Source organism: Rhopilema esculentum, chromosome 21 (assembly GCF_057945365.1).
Source record: "Rhopilema esculentum isolate cy_ngs chromosome 21, ASM5794536v1, whole genome shotgun sequence".
Lineage (NCBI taxonomy): Eukaryota > Metazoa > Cnidaria > Scyphozoa > Rhizostomeae > Rhizostomatidae > Rhopilema > Rhopilema esculentum.
The window spans coordinates 12,228,505-12,244,804 of record NC_142835.1 but is presented as its reverse complement, the minus strand read 5'-3'; the positions used below and the strand labels follow the sequence as shown (position 1 = coordinate 12,244,804).

The 16,300-nt window shown below is 36.9% G+C and overlaps 1 protein-coding gene across 2 annotated transcripts; it reads right to left on the bottom strand.

The window, feature by feature from the left end:
- Window positions 1-3,077: 3,077 nt before the first annotated feature.
- LOC135684468 (uncharacterized) lies at window positions 3,078-14,214 on the bottom strand. Of its 2 annotated transcripts, XM_089114987.1 has the most exons (9): window positions 13,925-14,214; window positions 8,446-8,871; window positions 7,461-7,754; window positions 6,908-7,237; window positions 6,373-6,468; window positions 5,450-5,566; window positions 4,885-4,912; window positions 4,505-4,550; window positions 3,078-4,344 (listed from the first exon to the last, which is right to left on the bottom strand). In XM_089114987.1, the coding sequence occupies exons 1-9, from the start codon at window positions 14,025-14,027 to the stop codon at window positions 3,952-3,954; spliced, it is 1,833 nt and encodes a 610-aa protein (XP_088971113.1). In that variant the 5' UTR covers window positions 14,028-14,214; the 3' UTR covers window positions 3,078-3,951. The 2 variants fall into 2 exon arrangements, with proteins under 2 accessions (XP_088971113.1, XP_088971114.1); XM_089114988.1 differs by lacking the exon at window positions 6,373-6,468 and having other exon boundaries at window positions 13,925-14,212.
- Between the last annotated feature and the right edge of the window lie 2,086 nt (window positions 14,215-16,300).

The window sequence follows — 16,300 nt, the reverse complement described above, 5'->3', positions numbered from 1 at the left end:
AGAGTATTGTAATCGATTATATCATATCAGTCATTAGCGACCCACCCAGATTAGCAACGTTTGATACCAATTCCTTTCTCTTCGTATATTCAAAGAAAATCATAATATTAAAATTACATAAAACTCCTGAATTCAGAGCAGAGCTCCGTGCTTGAGACAAACACTCTTGATCGAGGGGCAAATCAACAATTGAAACCCTATAGCTCTTTTTAAAAATCCCTAGAAATCTGTTTGTTTGGAGGGAAACTGGCAGCTGAAAGAGTGAATTGCCCCTCGCCTCTGACAAGAGCTTTGATTCTATTTATTACAGCTAGCTACATTCCCACAAGTATTCCCAGCGGCCAAGGCATAAGGACCTTTTGCGCTTTTAGATTAGACAAAACGATCTGTACCATTATTACTTCCAAATAACTTTGTGATAAGAAAGTAATCTGTTAAATAACATGACTTGCTTATAGGCCTAAATGAACCCCTATCTCATTGGGTTTATAAACGTCCACAACGACAGCATCAACATTAGTAAACATACCTGTTTTGCCGTCTCTCTTTCAAAAAACTCAAATCCTTGTCGTCAGTTTTTTTTCGAAGCCCCGTTACACACAGAACGTTACGAAAGCTCCAATTCGAAAGAGTGCGCTCCAACTTGCTCCCGATAACGGATTCAAACCAATCGCAGAGCTGGATTTTGCTCCAGTTGCTCAGTAGTTTGATTGGCCATGACGTATTCATGTGGAGCAAAATTGTGAACATCTCCTCCACAGTCAACACATAAGCAAGTTCTCTAAGGCACCTATCTAGTCCACAGGGGTTGTTTGGGGGGCATCAGGAAGTATTAATTGATGATTTATGAAGTAACAGAGCTAAGTTAATATCAAACAGGCACTATAATAAATTTAGAAAATTCTGACTGGAGCAGCTGCTCCGTTTGCTCCGGTCTAAATCCGCCACTGATTATGCTAAACAATTATGGTGATTTGCCAAAATTTTTATTTGCTGCCACAACCTTAATATCATACCTAAGCTCCGCCGTGCTTGTGTTAATGGGGCAAGGTAATGGTGGAAAAAGGTTCTCCACACCCCCCCTCAGTTTACTAGTCAATCGAGTACCCCCCTCCGGGATAAAAAACTTCCACGTTTTTTTATTTTTGCCCCGCCACTTTTAAATGCATTTCGCTGAACATTTTCTTCCTAAACCCCTTTATGTCGAAATTAATAATACATTTGTGTTTCATTTCATTGGCCCTTAGGAAAATAAGGGGTAGGAAGTTGATCCCCGTCAGTCCATAAACAACATTACATCACAATTTCATTTTCAGTTTCAATAATTACAACCTTTGTCTTGGTTCCTAGTTCATAGTGTTGTATGTTTGGCCGTACAACGAAACTGATTTCTCTTCAGAAAGCGTTACTCATTTTGCAAAAATGCGGAAGCTTGACAAAGACGTGTTTTGTTTTCTATAAAGGTCATCCCTGACTCATTTGCGGCCAGGCATCGGAGGCTGGGAGCCGCTAATAGTCAATAAAGACTTGCTCTGACCAACTTATCGTGATTCATTATTTACATGTTCTGTTCTCCTTAGGAACAACACTAACCGAAGAATAAAATCAAGCAATTTGAAATCTGCATCTTGAGTGTAAATAAAAACTGTTTCTTCTGTTGGGGGTAGAATAGGTTTAAATTGCGAAGACATATGGCGGGATAAGCTCTGTATTAAGAGTAAAGGCCTTTTGAAATTCTTAGAAGCAAAACGCGAGAGACTTCCAAAACTCGTCCATTATTAATGAAATCAAACAAATATCTGCTTAGACGGATATAACACCTTTGCAAAAATTCTGTTGAAAGCTGATCTGGTTTGAAGGAACAATTACTGTCGTGGGATGAATATTTCTTAGGATGAATATTTCGTGGGATGAATATTTCATCTGAATTTTAACTGCAATAAACGAGACCTGGTTGCTCAATTACTTGGCATAGTTAGGAAGCTCGAGAATGTTCATAAGGAATATGCAGCTGTGATAACATGGAAACAGGTTCATGCGCGCAACATTGTTTCTGGCACGTTCAAGATTGTCTCTGGCAAACATAGACGCAAATAAAACCTGCTTTAATCAAACACAGACCCTTTAAAAGTCTCAAATTTGCTGCCCCTGTATTGCCCACCCTTCCTACCTCCGTACTACGACAACATTGTTCAAAGGGAGTTTAAACAGACAGAAAAAACAGACAGAAAGGGAATATTCACTGGAAATTCGAAAGTACATTGTGCAGAAAAACACAAGGGCTGAGATAGAGATTACCCTATTTGATCTATTAAACGCCCGGGCACTTATTAATTTTTTGTGCTTTTAGGAAGACTATTGGAGATGTGCGTTTTTTGAGAGGGGCGTTTATTGAAAAATGGTAATTTTTAAAGATAAAAAGTTTTTGAAATCAATCACGAAAAATATGAAAAGTTTAAAATCCAATTAATCGTTGAAAAATCCTTCTCCTCGTAATCTGGTTGTCATCGCAATATATGAGTTTTAAATTTTTCATAACCTGCACGATGTTACTTTCTCTCGGTAACATGCTATTTTTTTGTCATCTGAACCATTTGTCGACAAAGGCCATGCGCAACATTGAAATCGCGATGGTGTCATGTTCGACATTGCTTATGAAAGTGGGGTTTCTCTTTTTTGCAATACTTTTAATTATGGCGCTTGGCATTTGTTGGAGGGTAGGCAATATTAAGTTTATGTAACAAATGTGGTTTTGAGGGGGTGTTTATTGGAGAGGGCTTTGCGAAAGAGAGGGGCAAGGGCGAGGGGGTTATCGCGGTCCCTCTTGATTTGACATAATGGCTAAATTTGTTTAAATAGTTGTAGGAAATTTCAGATGATAGGCAAAATATCACCAGAATTCCCATTAGATGGGCTCATACCGCCCCTGAAAGGCCCCGTGCGTAAAAATTGAAGGCAGGTGGCGCTCGCAGTTACGCTTTCGAATTAACTGATCCCCTTCCCTCTATATTTGAAGTTCCTATCAAGCGTTTTTGGGGAGAGCAAAGATATTCAATTGGAAAATATGTCTCTAAACACATAAAGCAACGAATGATAATGATACAGTTAAAACATTATGCCAACAAAACAAATAACTAAGTTGACAACGTCCTAAATCAGACGTGAAGCAGAGATGCCGAATTCTAAAAAAGAAAAACACGATCAGGGCCTATAAAACCGGCCTTTTTAACTAACTTTGATTTCTGACAACACGATAACTGTAAAGAGCTACGTATATACTGAACAGCTAAAATTATGCAATAAGTGAAATAGGTTTCTGTATGGATTCATACTGACGTGATGTTGGGTGTGCTTTGGCCAGGGTTGAGGTGCATGCTGCATATGTGAGGGATGATGCCAAATGCATGCCTGTTAATGGGGGGGGGGGGGGCACGAAGTCAGTGGATTCAGTGGAGAGACAGGATGGCGTTTGACCATGGGGTAGTAAGGAGATCTCCAAATCCTCAAAAATGATGACCTAAACTAACACAAGCAGAACTAAAATGGGCATTCAAGCAATATCACAGCATTTTGATAAAGCAGAGGGCTAGCAGAACAGTAACAACAGCCATAATAAACAGCCTCCAAATGAAACAGCTGCGACCTCGTATTGGTTACGGATTTATCAAATTTACAAAAAAATTTATGCCTTGATTAACTAAGAGTGTTAATAATAAAAATACGTTGCAGCAGTCTTTGGCTGTATCCAAATGATGTCTCTATTATGATTGCGCTCGATCAATAGGGGACCACAACAGAATCACACAAATCACTTAGGATAACAATTTCAACACTTAGTTGCAGTTCGAATCTAAAGGTGGGTTGTGTGTCCAGTGAATAGTAAGTTCACTAATTTCTACCTGCAATATATCGGTCTTCAGATTTGGATAAATGATGTTTGCGAAGTCCATGTTATCGCTGCTTTTTCGGTTTGTTTACTTGAGCATAAACAGGCGGAATATGTCTTGACACGGGATAGCCGTCGTCATCTAAATGGGTGTCATTATAGGGTGGCGGAGCTCGCCTATCTGGGGCCACCCTTCTTCCACTGTCTCTTTCTCCGCCGCGCGAACCTGACCTGCTCTGCCCGTATCCATCAGTGTATGAGGTTGGCACGGCACCGACAGCTGGATAACCATGTTCATCAACTTTGACATCCGCATAATTAGACTCGTCTTCTCTTTTTGATGGCTTAGGCCCTTTCCTTCCTCCACCGGCACCCAACTTCCCATAAACAACAGGTTGTCCTTTCGGATCAGCGTATGTTGGCTCGTAAGGATCCCGTTTAACTTGACCGCTACCAGCCTGAAGGACCGAATGGTAAATAGAGACGTACATGGAAAGTGACAAACAACCATGTATTGTAAATATATTATCTTTCAACGCAATTTTAGAACTGAAATATAATGACCAGTCTAAGGCAAACAAAACGAATGTACGCGACAAGCAGAGGTCGGTCACTCACCGTGGAATAATTAACATCTTCGTCTTGAAGTGGATATCCGGGTTCACTAGAGAAAAAACATTGCAATGAAGCAACCACTGGCACAACGGCAAAAGATTTGTTGGAAAAAACAGTTTTCACACTGTAGAATGGTTTCCAATGTGTGTGGTTCTTTCGACTTATAGACACGATTTTAGCAGGAAAAACAGGAAAAGGAAAAGGATTTTAACAGGAAAAAACAAAAAAAATCAGCTTTCGGAGTTTTCTGTTTAAATGACTTGAGCAATGGTTGATGGAAAGAAAATTAAGGTCAAATAGAATTTAAGGCCAAAATACAAAACATTTTATATTTGTTAAGTGAATATCTTCACAAAGGAAACATGACACAAGTTTTGACATACCCTGAATCCAAGTCTTTTTTCCCAGCAGCTACAAGAGAAACATTTATTGAGTAAGAAATATCCTTGCACAGTGCTTCCATCTCTAGCATGCGTTGTACAGCATAATGTGAATTCATTCTAACATTGCTGTTAACTACAAATCACAACTTCTAATAACACTATAAGCTATCGATATCATTTCTCTAACTTCTCTTTTTTCCTGAATTTACTTAATGGTATATCGTATTACTTCAGACCACGAGGGTTGTTCTTCACCTTACACATTTTAAATAGGAGCGAGGCACCGATCGCGTAAACTTGACAGGCATGTGCTCGTGTTTCTGATTGCATAACTGATGAAAAATCTTTCCTATCTTTTCGGTCATTATTCTGAAGTTTTTTTTTTCTCTGAAGAGTGTCAGGCGAAAAAGCTTTAGCGTCCTAAAATGTCTGCCTTCTTCAAAGGCGTTATACCGTCAAAATGTAATACTCTTTGGCTTTTATCGACGTAAAATGTGCTCGGCTAGCCTCTACGCAGAAGAATTAATTCACGCAGAAGGTCCTAAATCATAGGGTTATGGCTCACCTTTTGATCGTTTTTTCAAGTAGATAATGAGAACAATGAGCAAGATTAAAACAATTAATCCACCAAAAGCTCCCCCGATCACAGCTCCTATGGGTGTCCCTGATTGTTTACCTGGATCTAAAAAGTTACAGTGTTCATTAATATTAATAATTCATTAATACTTCATAGAAATAGGCACTCACGAGAGCACCAACATGCACGGTTTCTAAAGACAGAAATGACATTTCAAAGTAGATTAAAAAAGGTACAGCGAATTTCATGCAGTTCCCTTTTTTACGGACATAAATCCTTTAAAAGCCGAATGGAAATGCTTTGAATAACCGGGTGACGAGGATGGGCTTTAGCTTTCTAATTTGCTCTGTAGATAGGTGTAAAAGCACGAGACTTTACGGAACCTCCAAACGCCGAGTGAATGTTGGCTGGATACTTAAGCACTTAAGCACAAAAGTAGAAGAAACCTTTTCTCGAGTATTCAGTACCCACGTTTTGGACAGGTGTACACTAGCCCGATTGGTTATTGCGATTATGAAATGTTCTGTATAACGAAGCAATTTGAACCCAGCAATACACACTAAAGAGTATCTTCAATATACAGTTTTCCTATTTCATCCGTCCTCTTCCACTTTACTTCCATGACGTCACTTAAAACCACAAGGACCAATCGTACTAGTGTGCACCTGACCTCCGAAGCATAAGAACTAAACATATTTGATATATATTCAATATCCTACAATACAAAGTACTGGGAATAACATGGACCATTTGACACTTGAGAAGATTCTTTATCAATAGTAGACTAGGACCACAAACGCAACAATTTAAAAAATCAAGTTTTGACAGGTTTTCACCACGAAAATGGCAGAGGAAAAAGAGAATCGAGCCTCTTCAGTTTGCATATTATTTCCCAAAATAAATCAATGTACCTTTAGGTTTTGTTACTTTAACTGTGCTCAATGAGGCCGCTTCGGAGCTTGATGACAACGAATCAATGTTTTTTGTTGGTCCCGGGCTAGTCGTGTCTAAAAATAGTTCGGTTGAATGCTCTAGCATTTCCTTACGGCAATGTTAGTATGTTAGTAATGACAAGACAATACGTCACAAAAACAAATCTGCTACTGAAACATTCGCACAAAGGAGACGGACTTGGTGAATATACCTCAATAATATGTAAACTTACAGATTCTAATAATATATTTGGACATCAAAAGAACATCAACATTGTGTCTGTGTACTTCTTAAATATGGAGTTAATTACTCCTTGGAAACGACTAAACTCCTTTTAAAACCATGCTGAAACCGACCGGTATTTCACAAAAGAGTTTTCTCAACTAAATTATGTTGTTATATGGCTGCAAATCGTTCAAAAACAATTTCACAAATAAAAAGTAGCGACCTCATTTGATAAATGGTCCAAGAAAGGAAAATAAAAACGCGATTATGAATGAGATATATACCAACCCGGTGTTTTTGAAGTTTTTGATGTAGTGGTCGGCGGTAGTGTTGTTGGGATGGGTGTTTCTGAGACTTTGGCAGTGTAGACCTTTGAAGTAGTTTTGAAACTCATCGTCATTTCAACATCAGTGATATTCACGTTTCCTGGAATCTTGCATTTCTTTATTTCATCTATGTTGTATCCAATTTCAGTATAAACAGTCCCTGAGGCATTTTTCAATTTCACTTCGTATTTCACGTAACAAGCCCCAGATTCGGCCTTCGTCCATTTCACTTCGACACAACTGTCTACGATTATCTTCCCTGCTCGTAAATTTGGATTGCCATCAAGTTTCACTAGAAATATAAAGTTGTTAAATTCACTTCGTTTGATTCGCGACATGTTACAAACAAAATCTTAGTAACATGTTTAAAACAAGCCCCTATTTAAAATGAGCAAATTTGATTCTAAATTTTTGCTGAAATAAAATTGCTTGGAAAGAAACATCTTCATGTAGGTTTCTAATCCTATTTTATTAAATGAAAGTGTTCTGTAAAACGAGAAACATAAAACACTTACACAAAACAGTGACATTGGTGTCTTTGGCAAGTGATGACCCAATACTGTTCTTCACTGAAGATTTCAATATTCTTCCACAAAAAGTAGCAGCTATATTTGGACGTGAAAACTTTGCTGAATAAACATATGGGTAAATTTGGCTACCAGCAACAGTTGTCCCACCATCACCACGATGAAGCCAAAGAAAATCAGCTGATGGAGCTGGGTTTCCATCCATTTCAATCGCTATTTCTAAATTGGAATTTTCATTCACTTCAACTGTAGCTGGAGGTGACGTGAGGAACTCTGGCACCCCTTATTGAGAAACAAAGAAACATTGTGTTCAAATCGGGGACACGTCCCCCGTGGTTCCACAAACAGCACTTTAGATCACGTGATCCTCATAGCAACGGTAACTACGCCACCATGACACGGGAGAGGTTACTGTAAACAATAATATGGCTGCAATTCAGAGCGAGCGTTTTTCGTCTTTTCCAAGTATCATGAAAATCTAAGCGCAGAACAACGCGAAATATACGGCAAAAAGCTTAAACTTATCAGAAATATTGACCCCTACATTGTGAATTCAAAATTTTATACAGAAACAGTAGATTCGTGGCCCGAAGTGGAGTTCTTCGACATCGTAAATTACTTAGTTTTTACTGCAAGCAATGTCAGCCACTGGTGGCTAATTAAAGATGGTACTTTAAAAAATATATTTTTGTCTCTTTTTGAGTGACTAGAGCAGCCCACAGTACAGCAAAACATTCCCATCACGTCTACTCCACAACACCATTCGTACAACCCAGTGTTGTTTAAAATTATCTGCCCGTGTCATGGCTGCATAGTTACCAATGCTATGAGGATCACGTGACTGTGCAAAGCCTCTTTAGTAAGATTAAAAGCAAAAAAGATAATATGCATTTCTTGGTTGCTCAATTCCAAAGTACCATTTTCATACCAAAATACAGAATTTGAAAAGCTAGGTTAAAATCTATAAACTTACCGTTTACTAAAATCCGGACAACTGGTTTGAGGTCACCTCTATTTTGGTGGGTTGTACCACCTAGAATAATGTCTGTAATAATAAATGATGCAAATTGATAAGCAGTGTCATTGTACTTCAATCCTCTGATCACCAATGTATCATTGGATGGTATTATTTGGAGCCTTCCAGAGAATGGTACTGGAACAGTTGGCTCAAGCTGAAGAGCACCATTTGCTCCTGTCCTCTTTGCTACAGGATGCAGTGCTGCCTGTGAAGAGCTATTAAATCCAATTATTTGTTTGTTGTATTCTGCAAATCCAGGGGCATCACCTCCATATTCATATCCCCACGTTAACCATAGTGAAGAGCCTTTCAGCGATGTCACGTGACTTGGCGATGACTTTGTTTCATTTGCAACCCATTGTCCTTTATTCAGTGCTGATACTATATTTGAAACATAGAAATACTATTTGAATAAACTCAAATTAGAGAGACGGATTTTGTGCAGGTAAAATCAAATGATAAACTTGATGCCACAGTAAAAACATGCTACGTAATTATTGATCGCTGCCTCAATTTTAACTTATTCTGTTTCCATTTGAAATATATACTTCGTCCCAAAAATTCTTTGAAATAAAAGGAAACCGACAGGGGAATAGTGCAATAATGTAAGTTACTTTAAATAGCCTGAGTTAGTCCTGCCAAGTAGCTTTTGGCTCCTTCTATTTTCATTTCAATATATTCATGCTTTAAACTGTAATCCTACAAACAAATATTAAATAAGATAAGCAGGAAATAATCCACAACTGGGTATATATATTTCCTAACATAGTGTTTTCGATCTATGTTCTGAAGTTTTATTCTCTGAAGAGTGTCAGACGGAAGCTAAAGTATGTTTTAAAATGTTTGCTTTTTTCAAAGCCATTTTTGAATTTTGAACTACCAAAAGATTGTTAGATACATTACGATGCTCATAATAGTTTTGCAACTTTTTGTAATTCTCCAAATTATTGTCAACATTCCTCATCTTTTCAAACAACATCAAGAAAACAGTGTTTAATAGTTTATTTTTAACATATTAACTGAAAGCTTTTTCGTCTGACACTCCTCAGAGCATAAAACGTCAGAATAAGGGTCCAAAATAACACGATGAAAAATATATACCCAGTTGTGGATCGAAATAGGCCAATCAGAAAAACGCAAGCACAAGACCGGTATAGTTGACCAATCAGTGCCGCGTGCCTAAAGAAAAATTACCACTGGAGTCCAACTTTTCTCAAAGCCATTTTCAAGTTATGTACCGCCAAAAAACTGTTCACAGTTTATCTATATATTACGAATAGAAGGACTTTATGAAAAGTGGACACAAATTACGAATCAAGATATCTAAAATTAGGCTTTAAACCTAGACTCTACGAGTACACTGTGTCATTGAAAAGAACCAGCAAATTTTAAAACAAAATCAAAACCAACATCCACGAAGGTTTTTGTTTACGTAAGGGACTTATGCAAGCTAAGCTGTTCATGCAATTATTGCTCTGTATTCCCAGTGGAAATATCTGTCAGTTATATTTTTTTATTGCTAAGCCGATTATAGTTAATTCTCTATTTTGGTAAATTTCTGTGTTCTATATTGCTTTCTATTATTTTACTTCAATATCATACTAAGGAATAGAGGTAAACAGTGATTTTCCCTGTAGCTGAGGAAGCATCACTTTAGAGGGAGGAGATATTCAGTCAATATGGGCATAAACCAAACCACTTGTTGGGTCCACACTTTGACCAAAACAGGCCATAAATAAATGGTAGGAAAACAAAAAGGATAAAAGACAAAAACAGGGGAAAAGTGGAAACGCGAGAGAAAAAATATTGAATGACAACATATCCACAAGTCTCAGGTCTTGCTACTCAATTTTTCAAGCAAAAAGGATAACACGTTTTGTCATTTGAGTTCAAAGGATAACACGTTTTGACATACTTTCTAAGTACTGTACTAAATACGCTAATTTTTTTATAAGAAACAAAGGTCGACATTGAGTACTCCAGTTTCTCAATGTTCTGGAAATTTCAATACTCATTGTTTTGTTAAGAGTTTCTTAATTATGGTGTCATGAATGATGGTGTGAAATGTTTGTGATCTTTTTCATCACATCAAGAGATTCGCTTCCGTTCTGATGCTGTATTTAAATGTGGGAAGTTTATTTTTATCTCTGGTGTCTTAAGTTCTAGGCCAACATGGCAATCGTGTTCTTGGATTTCACAAAATTTTGTTGTTCTCAGTTTTATCAGGATTTAATAGTTTCTTAATTTTTTATGCTTCGAGTACTGAAGTTTCTTAATTTTTCTGACTGTCCAGTACACATTTCTTATAGCCAGTTTTTTATCAAAAAAATGAGTGTATTTCAAAGTTTCTAAGCTTATTTTAACAGACTTAATAAAAGATTACTTTAATACACTTACGTTCAAAAAGTATTGGGACAAACTTCGAAATTTCGAAGACATTTTATGCAACAAATTTGGAAAGTGTGAATGAAAAAAGGTCACTGTAGCAGGCTGCTCGACGGGCTCCAAGGAGTTCTTGCGGCAAAAAGTCGATAAAAATGTAGCAAATAAGAAACACTGCAATACGCCAAGAATAAACAATAATAAATACACGTAAATCAGTGAAGGCTAATATTTTGCCCCGGCATACGGGGCTTCATCAGAGCAGAAGTTAACAGGCTAAAAATGTACACATTTAAAAGAGGCGATGGTGGTGTTGGATTGGTTGATGTGGAATGGTGTGAATGCAGCGCAGTGGTAGAGGAAGGAAGGGTGGCGAATGAGAGAGGGTGGGTGGTGGTGGTGGAATGAAGACATAATGGGGATGAAATACTGTAATATAAAATAACGATATTGTTGCTATAAGGTTAATGTTCAGTAGTTCTGTTCATGCCGTTTGGTGTGAGAGTGTTTGCTAGGCCAATGAGTCAATCCCATACAGTCTTGCCCTACAAGCACAACGTATATGCTCAGAAGACGAAACTAACAATTTCCGAAAAAATAACTACTACAATACTTGACAAAATGATGCTAAAAAACAAAACAGACACACAAACAAATACGGAAGGCTTCTAGAAAAGCAGACAGGACTGCTTGAAAACTACAAAACAACGTAAAAATCACATAACACCATCTACCATCCTCAAACAAAACATCAACATATTACAGAACTCCAAAACATGCAAAGAAGTCATCCCCGACATACCCATACTAAACTATCGTAGACCTAAAAACCTCCGGGATCTATTGGTTCGTGCAAGAATAAAAAGTGACACACCCAGTAATCCCAGAGGCACTTACAAATGCCACTCGCGACGTAACTGCATAACATGCCAACACATCACAGACAGTACTACTTCTTTTAACTTTACTAACACTGACAAAAACAACGACATAAAACAAAGACTGGACTGCAACTCTACTAACATTCTTTATGCATTACAGTGCAAACGCTGTTTAACTAACGGACACAAGAACTGCCAATACATTGGACAAACAAGCAGACGACTGAAAGACAGATTTAACAAACACAGATGAGACATTATCAACAGAAAGGTAGACAAAGCTGGTGTTGCAGAACACCTCTGTAGCCCAGAACATACCATCAATGACCTTACTGTAACACCATTACTGAAACTCAACAACAAATGAGAGAGTTCTGACGAGCCAAAGAGCATTACCTCATTGGCCTAGCAAACACTCTCACACCAAAAGGCATGATCAGGACCACTGACCACTACAGCAACATTATCATTATTTCATATTATAGTACTTGATTCCCATTACATTTTCATTCCACCAACACCACCCATGCTCTCTCATTCGCCACCCTTCCCCCCTCCACCACTGTGCTGCAATCACACCATTCCACATCAGCCAATCCGACACCACCATTGCCTCTTTTAAATGTGTACATTTTTAATCCGTTTACTTCTACTCTGATGAAGCCCCGTATGCCAGGGCGAAATATTAGCCTTCACTGACTTACGTGTATTTATTATTGTTTATTCTTGGCGTATTGCGGTGTTTCTTATTTGCTAAATTTGGAAAGACTTTTTCAAAATCTTTCTCATTAAAAAAGTACGGCAGCTATTTCCATGAAATTTTCACAAGACATTTTTGATGTTTCAAGCCTTTTATGTATGCCAAACTATTTAAAAAACATCAACGATAAATTTCTATAAGCCTTGAGATGAAAATGTGGAAGCTCTTAAAATTCAAAAACTGACTTACAAATTGCTTTCTACCAAAATAAAGCAAACCAATTTCGTGCAAAAAAGCATCAATTATCGGCTGCTCAATGAGTGCAGCTTTTCTGGTGTGTAAAAAGTTTTTCCGTACAAGAACAGTAAAAAATTTACCAAGAATTAGCAGACGGAACAAATTTATGACACTGTAGGACCAAAGGTAATTACTGAGGGAACCGCAAAGTAATAGGTTTGAATCCTTACCAGGAATTATGTTGTCATGTAAAAAGAAGCTAAATATTGGAACATAAGCAAAAACATGGCTATAAAAATCATGAAAAATAAAAATTTTCCAGCTTTATAAGAAGAAAGTGCTCTCTCATAACAAAAATTAAATATCACCAACTAATACAATGGCTTCTCCTTGAATGTTTCGCAGTTTCTAAAGTAGCTCCAGTAAATTCAATAATTTATTAAAATGCAGCAATCCACAGCTCACTTGCAAACATACAAATGATCAAGCCTTCATCCGGGTCAATTGACATGATGAAAAATTAAGGAAGGGCTAATAGAGAGGGGAACTCATCTGCATAATTACTGAAACAATAATATTCTTCTATATATATTTATTCTTTTTAGTTCCTTTTGTCAATACTACTCTTATTCGTTATGTTCTATATTCTTTAAAACTCTTTCATCTTTACTGTATTTCTGTTGAAAATAGTTCAAATAGTTTGAAAATATTTATTTATATTTATATCTTAAATGGGTAATAAATTATTTGAAAAAAGTAGTTACCATTTCATTTATTTTATGGCAATGGTGATGATGGCATACAGCCAAAAAACTCAAGTAAAGTCATTTCCATCTAACATGCCACATCTTCCGTTTTATTATTCGTAATCTGAGAATTCCAGAATGCTGCCCTTTTAAGCCAAGAGTATAAATGGAACAAATTGACATTGTGTCACTTCAACCATAAACTTTCGTCCCCGTTCCTAGGATATCCGGGACTATCATTTCATCACACCATATGACTTTTGGTTGGCGCAAGAGTACATAAACAATCAAAAAATTCTTGTTAGAATTTTAGTTGAAACCTGAGTTAGTCCTGCCAAGTGCATAATTTCTTTCAGCTTGTGCATAACAGGTTCATATTTTAGAAATGATTTAGAAAGAATGAAAATATTTACCGTGCTCCATCAAGTAAATAATGTGGTACTGATCAAAATATTAAATCAAGCTTTCGAAATAAATACGTCATTTACCTGATTTGAAGAAGTGTTGGTCCATGAGCACAACACAAAAAAGAAGAGTTTTCATCATCTGCATACAATGGGAGACCGACTGGCCTAAATCGAAACGGACCATCTTGTGGCGAGGTTACTGGCAGTCTCTTTAAATGTCTCGTATATCTTCCTTCTTCTTCTACCTTTTATCGCTTGCACTACATTCACAAAAAAATTAATGTTTCATACGAACCAATTACGTTTTTAATGACAATAAACCCAATAAAAATGCGAACTCGCCCAGTTCTCAACTGCTGGCTTGAATAACAGCATCATCTTACCACACATCTTAATGACAGCCGCCGCCTTAAACCGCCAAATACTTCATGCTGCTGTTGTTGCTCCGCTTTATCTTTACTTCCTTGTCACGTCACGACACTCCCAAGAATCGGCCAAAACCTAGCCTGCTTTCCAGACCCCTAACTTGAAAGTAGAGGGTCTGTGTAACCGAGAGCAATATCGCGTACGAGCTTTTCCCAGGATCTCTGGGAAAATTAATTATGCAAAAAATTATGCGGTATTCACATGACAAAAGTGAACAACAGCGTGAGCAAATCGTAGTTTGCCGGGGCAGTTTACACATTCAAATAGCGAAAAGAAATGTGTGAAAATTCAAAGTTTCTTTTATTTTGTCAGACAATGCCACAATAATGCCTGAAAGCCTTGAATATATCATGAGAATGGAAACTCTTCAAAAACAGGAGGATTAATTTTGATCAAAACACACGCTTGTTGTTGATAATTCTTCTCTCATGTGTTAATGAACGTTAGAAAATCATTTTTATTGTACAAGGAATACAAGGGTTGATGGAAGTCATAAAAAGGTTAAGGTTTTGAGGCCTAAATGCATTTCAGATTATAAAAAAGATATGAATGGTGTAGATTTGTCTGATCAGATGTACCATATGTATTCTGTTCAATATAGGACTAAAAAGTTTTGGAAAACATTATTCTTTCATTTTGTTGATATTTGTGCTTGGGATGCATATGTGTTTTGGAGAGAGCTTAGAAACCCAACCCCTGAGCAGAAAAGGCCTAAGAACTATTCTATTCTTGATTTTAAAAAGGATTTAGCCTTTCAGCTTGCTTTTGTTGAGCAGAAAGCAATTAGAGCAGAACGAGAGGTCAGATCATTTGCAGATTTAGGTACTAAAGTTAGTAATGTAGAGGACTTCATCTGTAAGGCAACAGCTCATGACGTAAATAGTGCAAAGCAAAGATCAGCAACTTTGAAGAAGGCAGTTAGTAAAAAGGAATTGTGGCAGAATAGATTAGAGAAAGGGCATTTGCCCGTGAAGCTTGAGAAACACCAAGTTTGCAAAGTTTGCTCAGTTATGAAGTCAGTGCATAGCATAGATCAAAGTTATAGAGCAAAAACCTCATCATTTTGCTGTGTTGTATGTGATATCCCTTTGTGTATTGGAGAAAGAAACTGCTTCTTGCTTTTCCATTCCCCAGAGTTTGAGCAGTACAAGGAAGCTTTCCTAAGTTACAGTCGTGATCGCTAGATTAGTTATTGTTTTTGGTAAATTCGTGTAGATTAGATAGAGAAAAAATAAAAAAAGGTAAAAAATAAAAAAGCATAAAAAGTAAAAAAGAACATTTGGTCAAAATTACAATCTTTTCTCTCCAAGATTTTGTGTTTTTTACTTGTTTTCTTTCTCTTAATAGTCGAAATCGAAATTGCACTTGCCAAATTGAATTGAATTGTTTTAGACCCATTGTTGCATACTAATTAATTAAAAAAAGAGTTTTCAAGAAAAATGATTGATATTTCAACTCAGTGTGCTAAGACTATGACAAAATACATTATTGAAAGAAAAAAGTAGTTAAGTGTTTAATTATTGAAGATAATTGACCTTAATTAATAAAATTATTTTCTGTTATATTTAATTATGTAAATTGGATGCTAATTAATGTCCAATTATAATATAATTTTGGCATAATAAGATCATTTGCATGAAATGATTACTTGGGCCAAAGATCATCAAGTTATCTTGAAAAATCAATTTTTGCTGAATTTTTAGATATAGTAGGCAAAAATGCAAAAAATTCTGTCAATAATGAAAGGGTTAAACATCAGAATTTCACATTTCAAACAACGAACTTAGAAGACTTGTTTATAGCAAAGCAATCACTATCATGACGAAAAGAATTGATGAAAAGTACAGGGCATAGGCCTAGGCTTACTGCCTTACATTGCTAAAATAATTAGTCCACTCAGTTAGGCAGCCTTATCCGGATCAATGATAAATGTTTACTAGTCTCTAGCAATTTCCACTGTCTGTGAACTTGCGTTTATAACCAACCAGAGATCATTTTCTACGGCTTGAAGCCAAAGCGTCTTGTTTACTT

Bases quoted from the DNA above. Each gene is read 5' to 3' on its own strand.
- LOC135684468 (XM_089114987.1), bottom strand. From the start codon at position 14,027: ATGGTCCGTTTCGATTTAGGCCAGTCGGTCTCCCATTGTATGCAGATG. The intron at 7,238-7,460 runs GTAAGTGTTTTA...TTATATTTCTAG, and splicing joins CACCAATGTCACTGTTTTGT to TGAAACTTGATGGCAATCCA. The intron at 4,345-4,504 runs GTGAGTGACCGA...TCGGTCCTTCAG, and splicing joins AAGATGTTAATTATTCCACG to GCTGGTAGCGGTCAAGTTAA.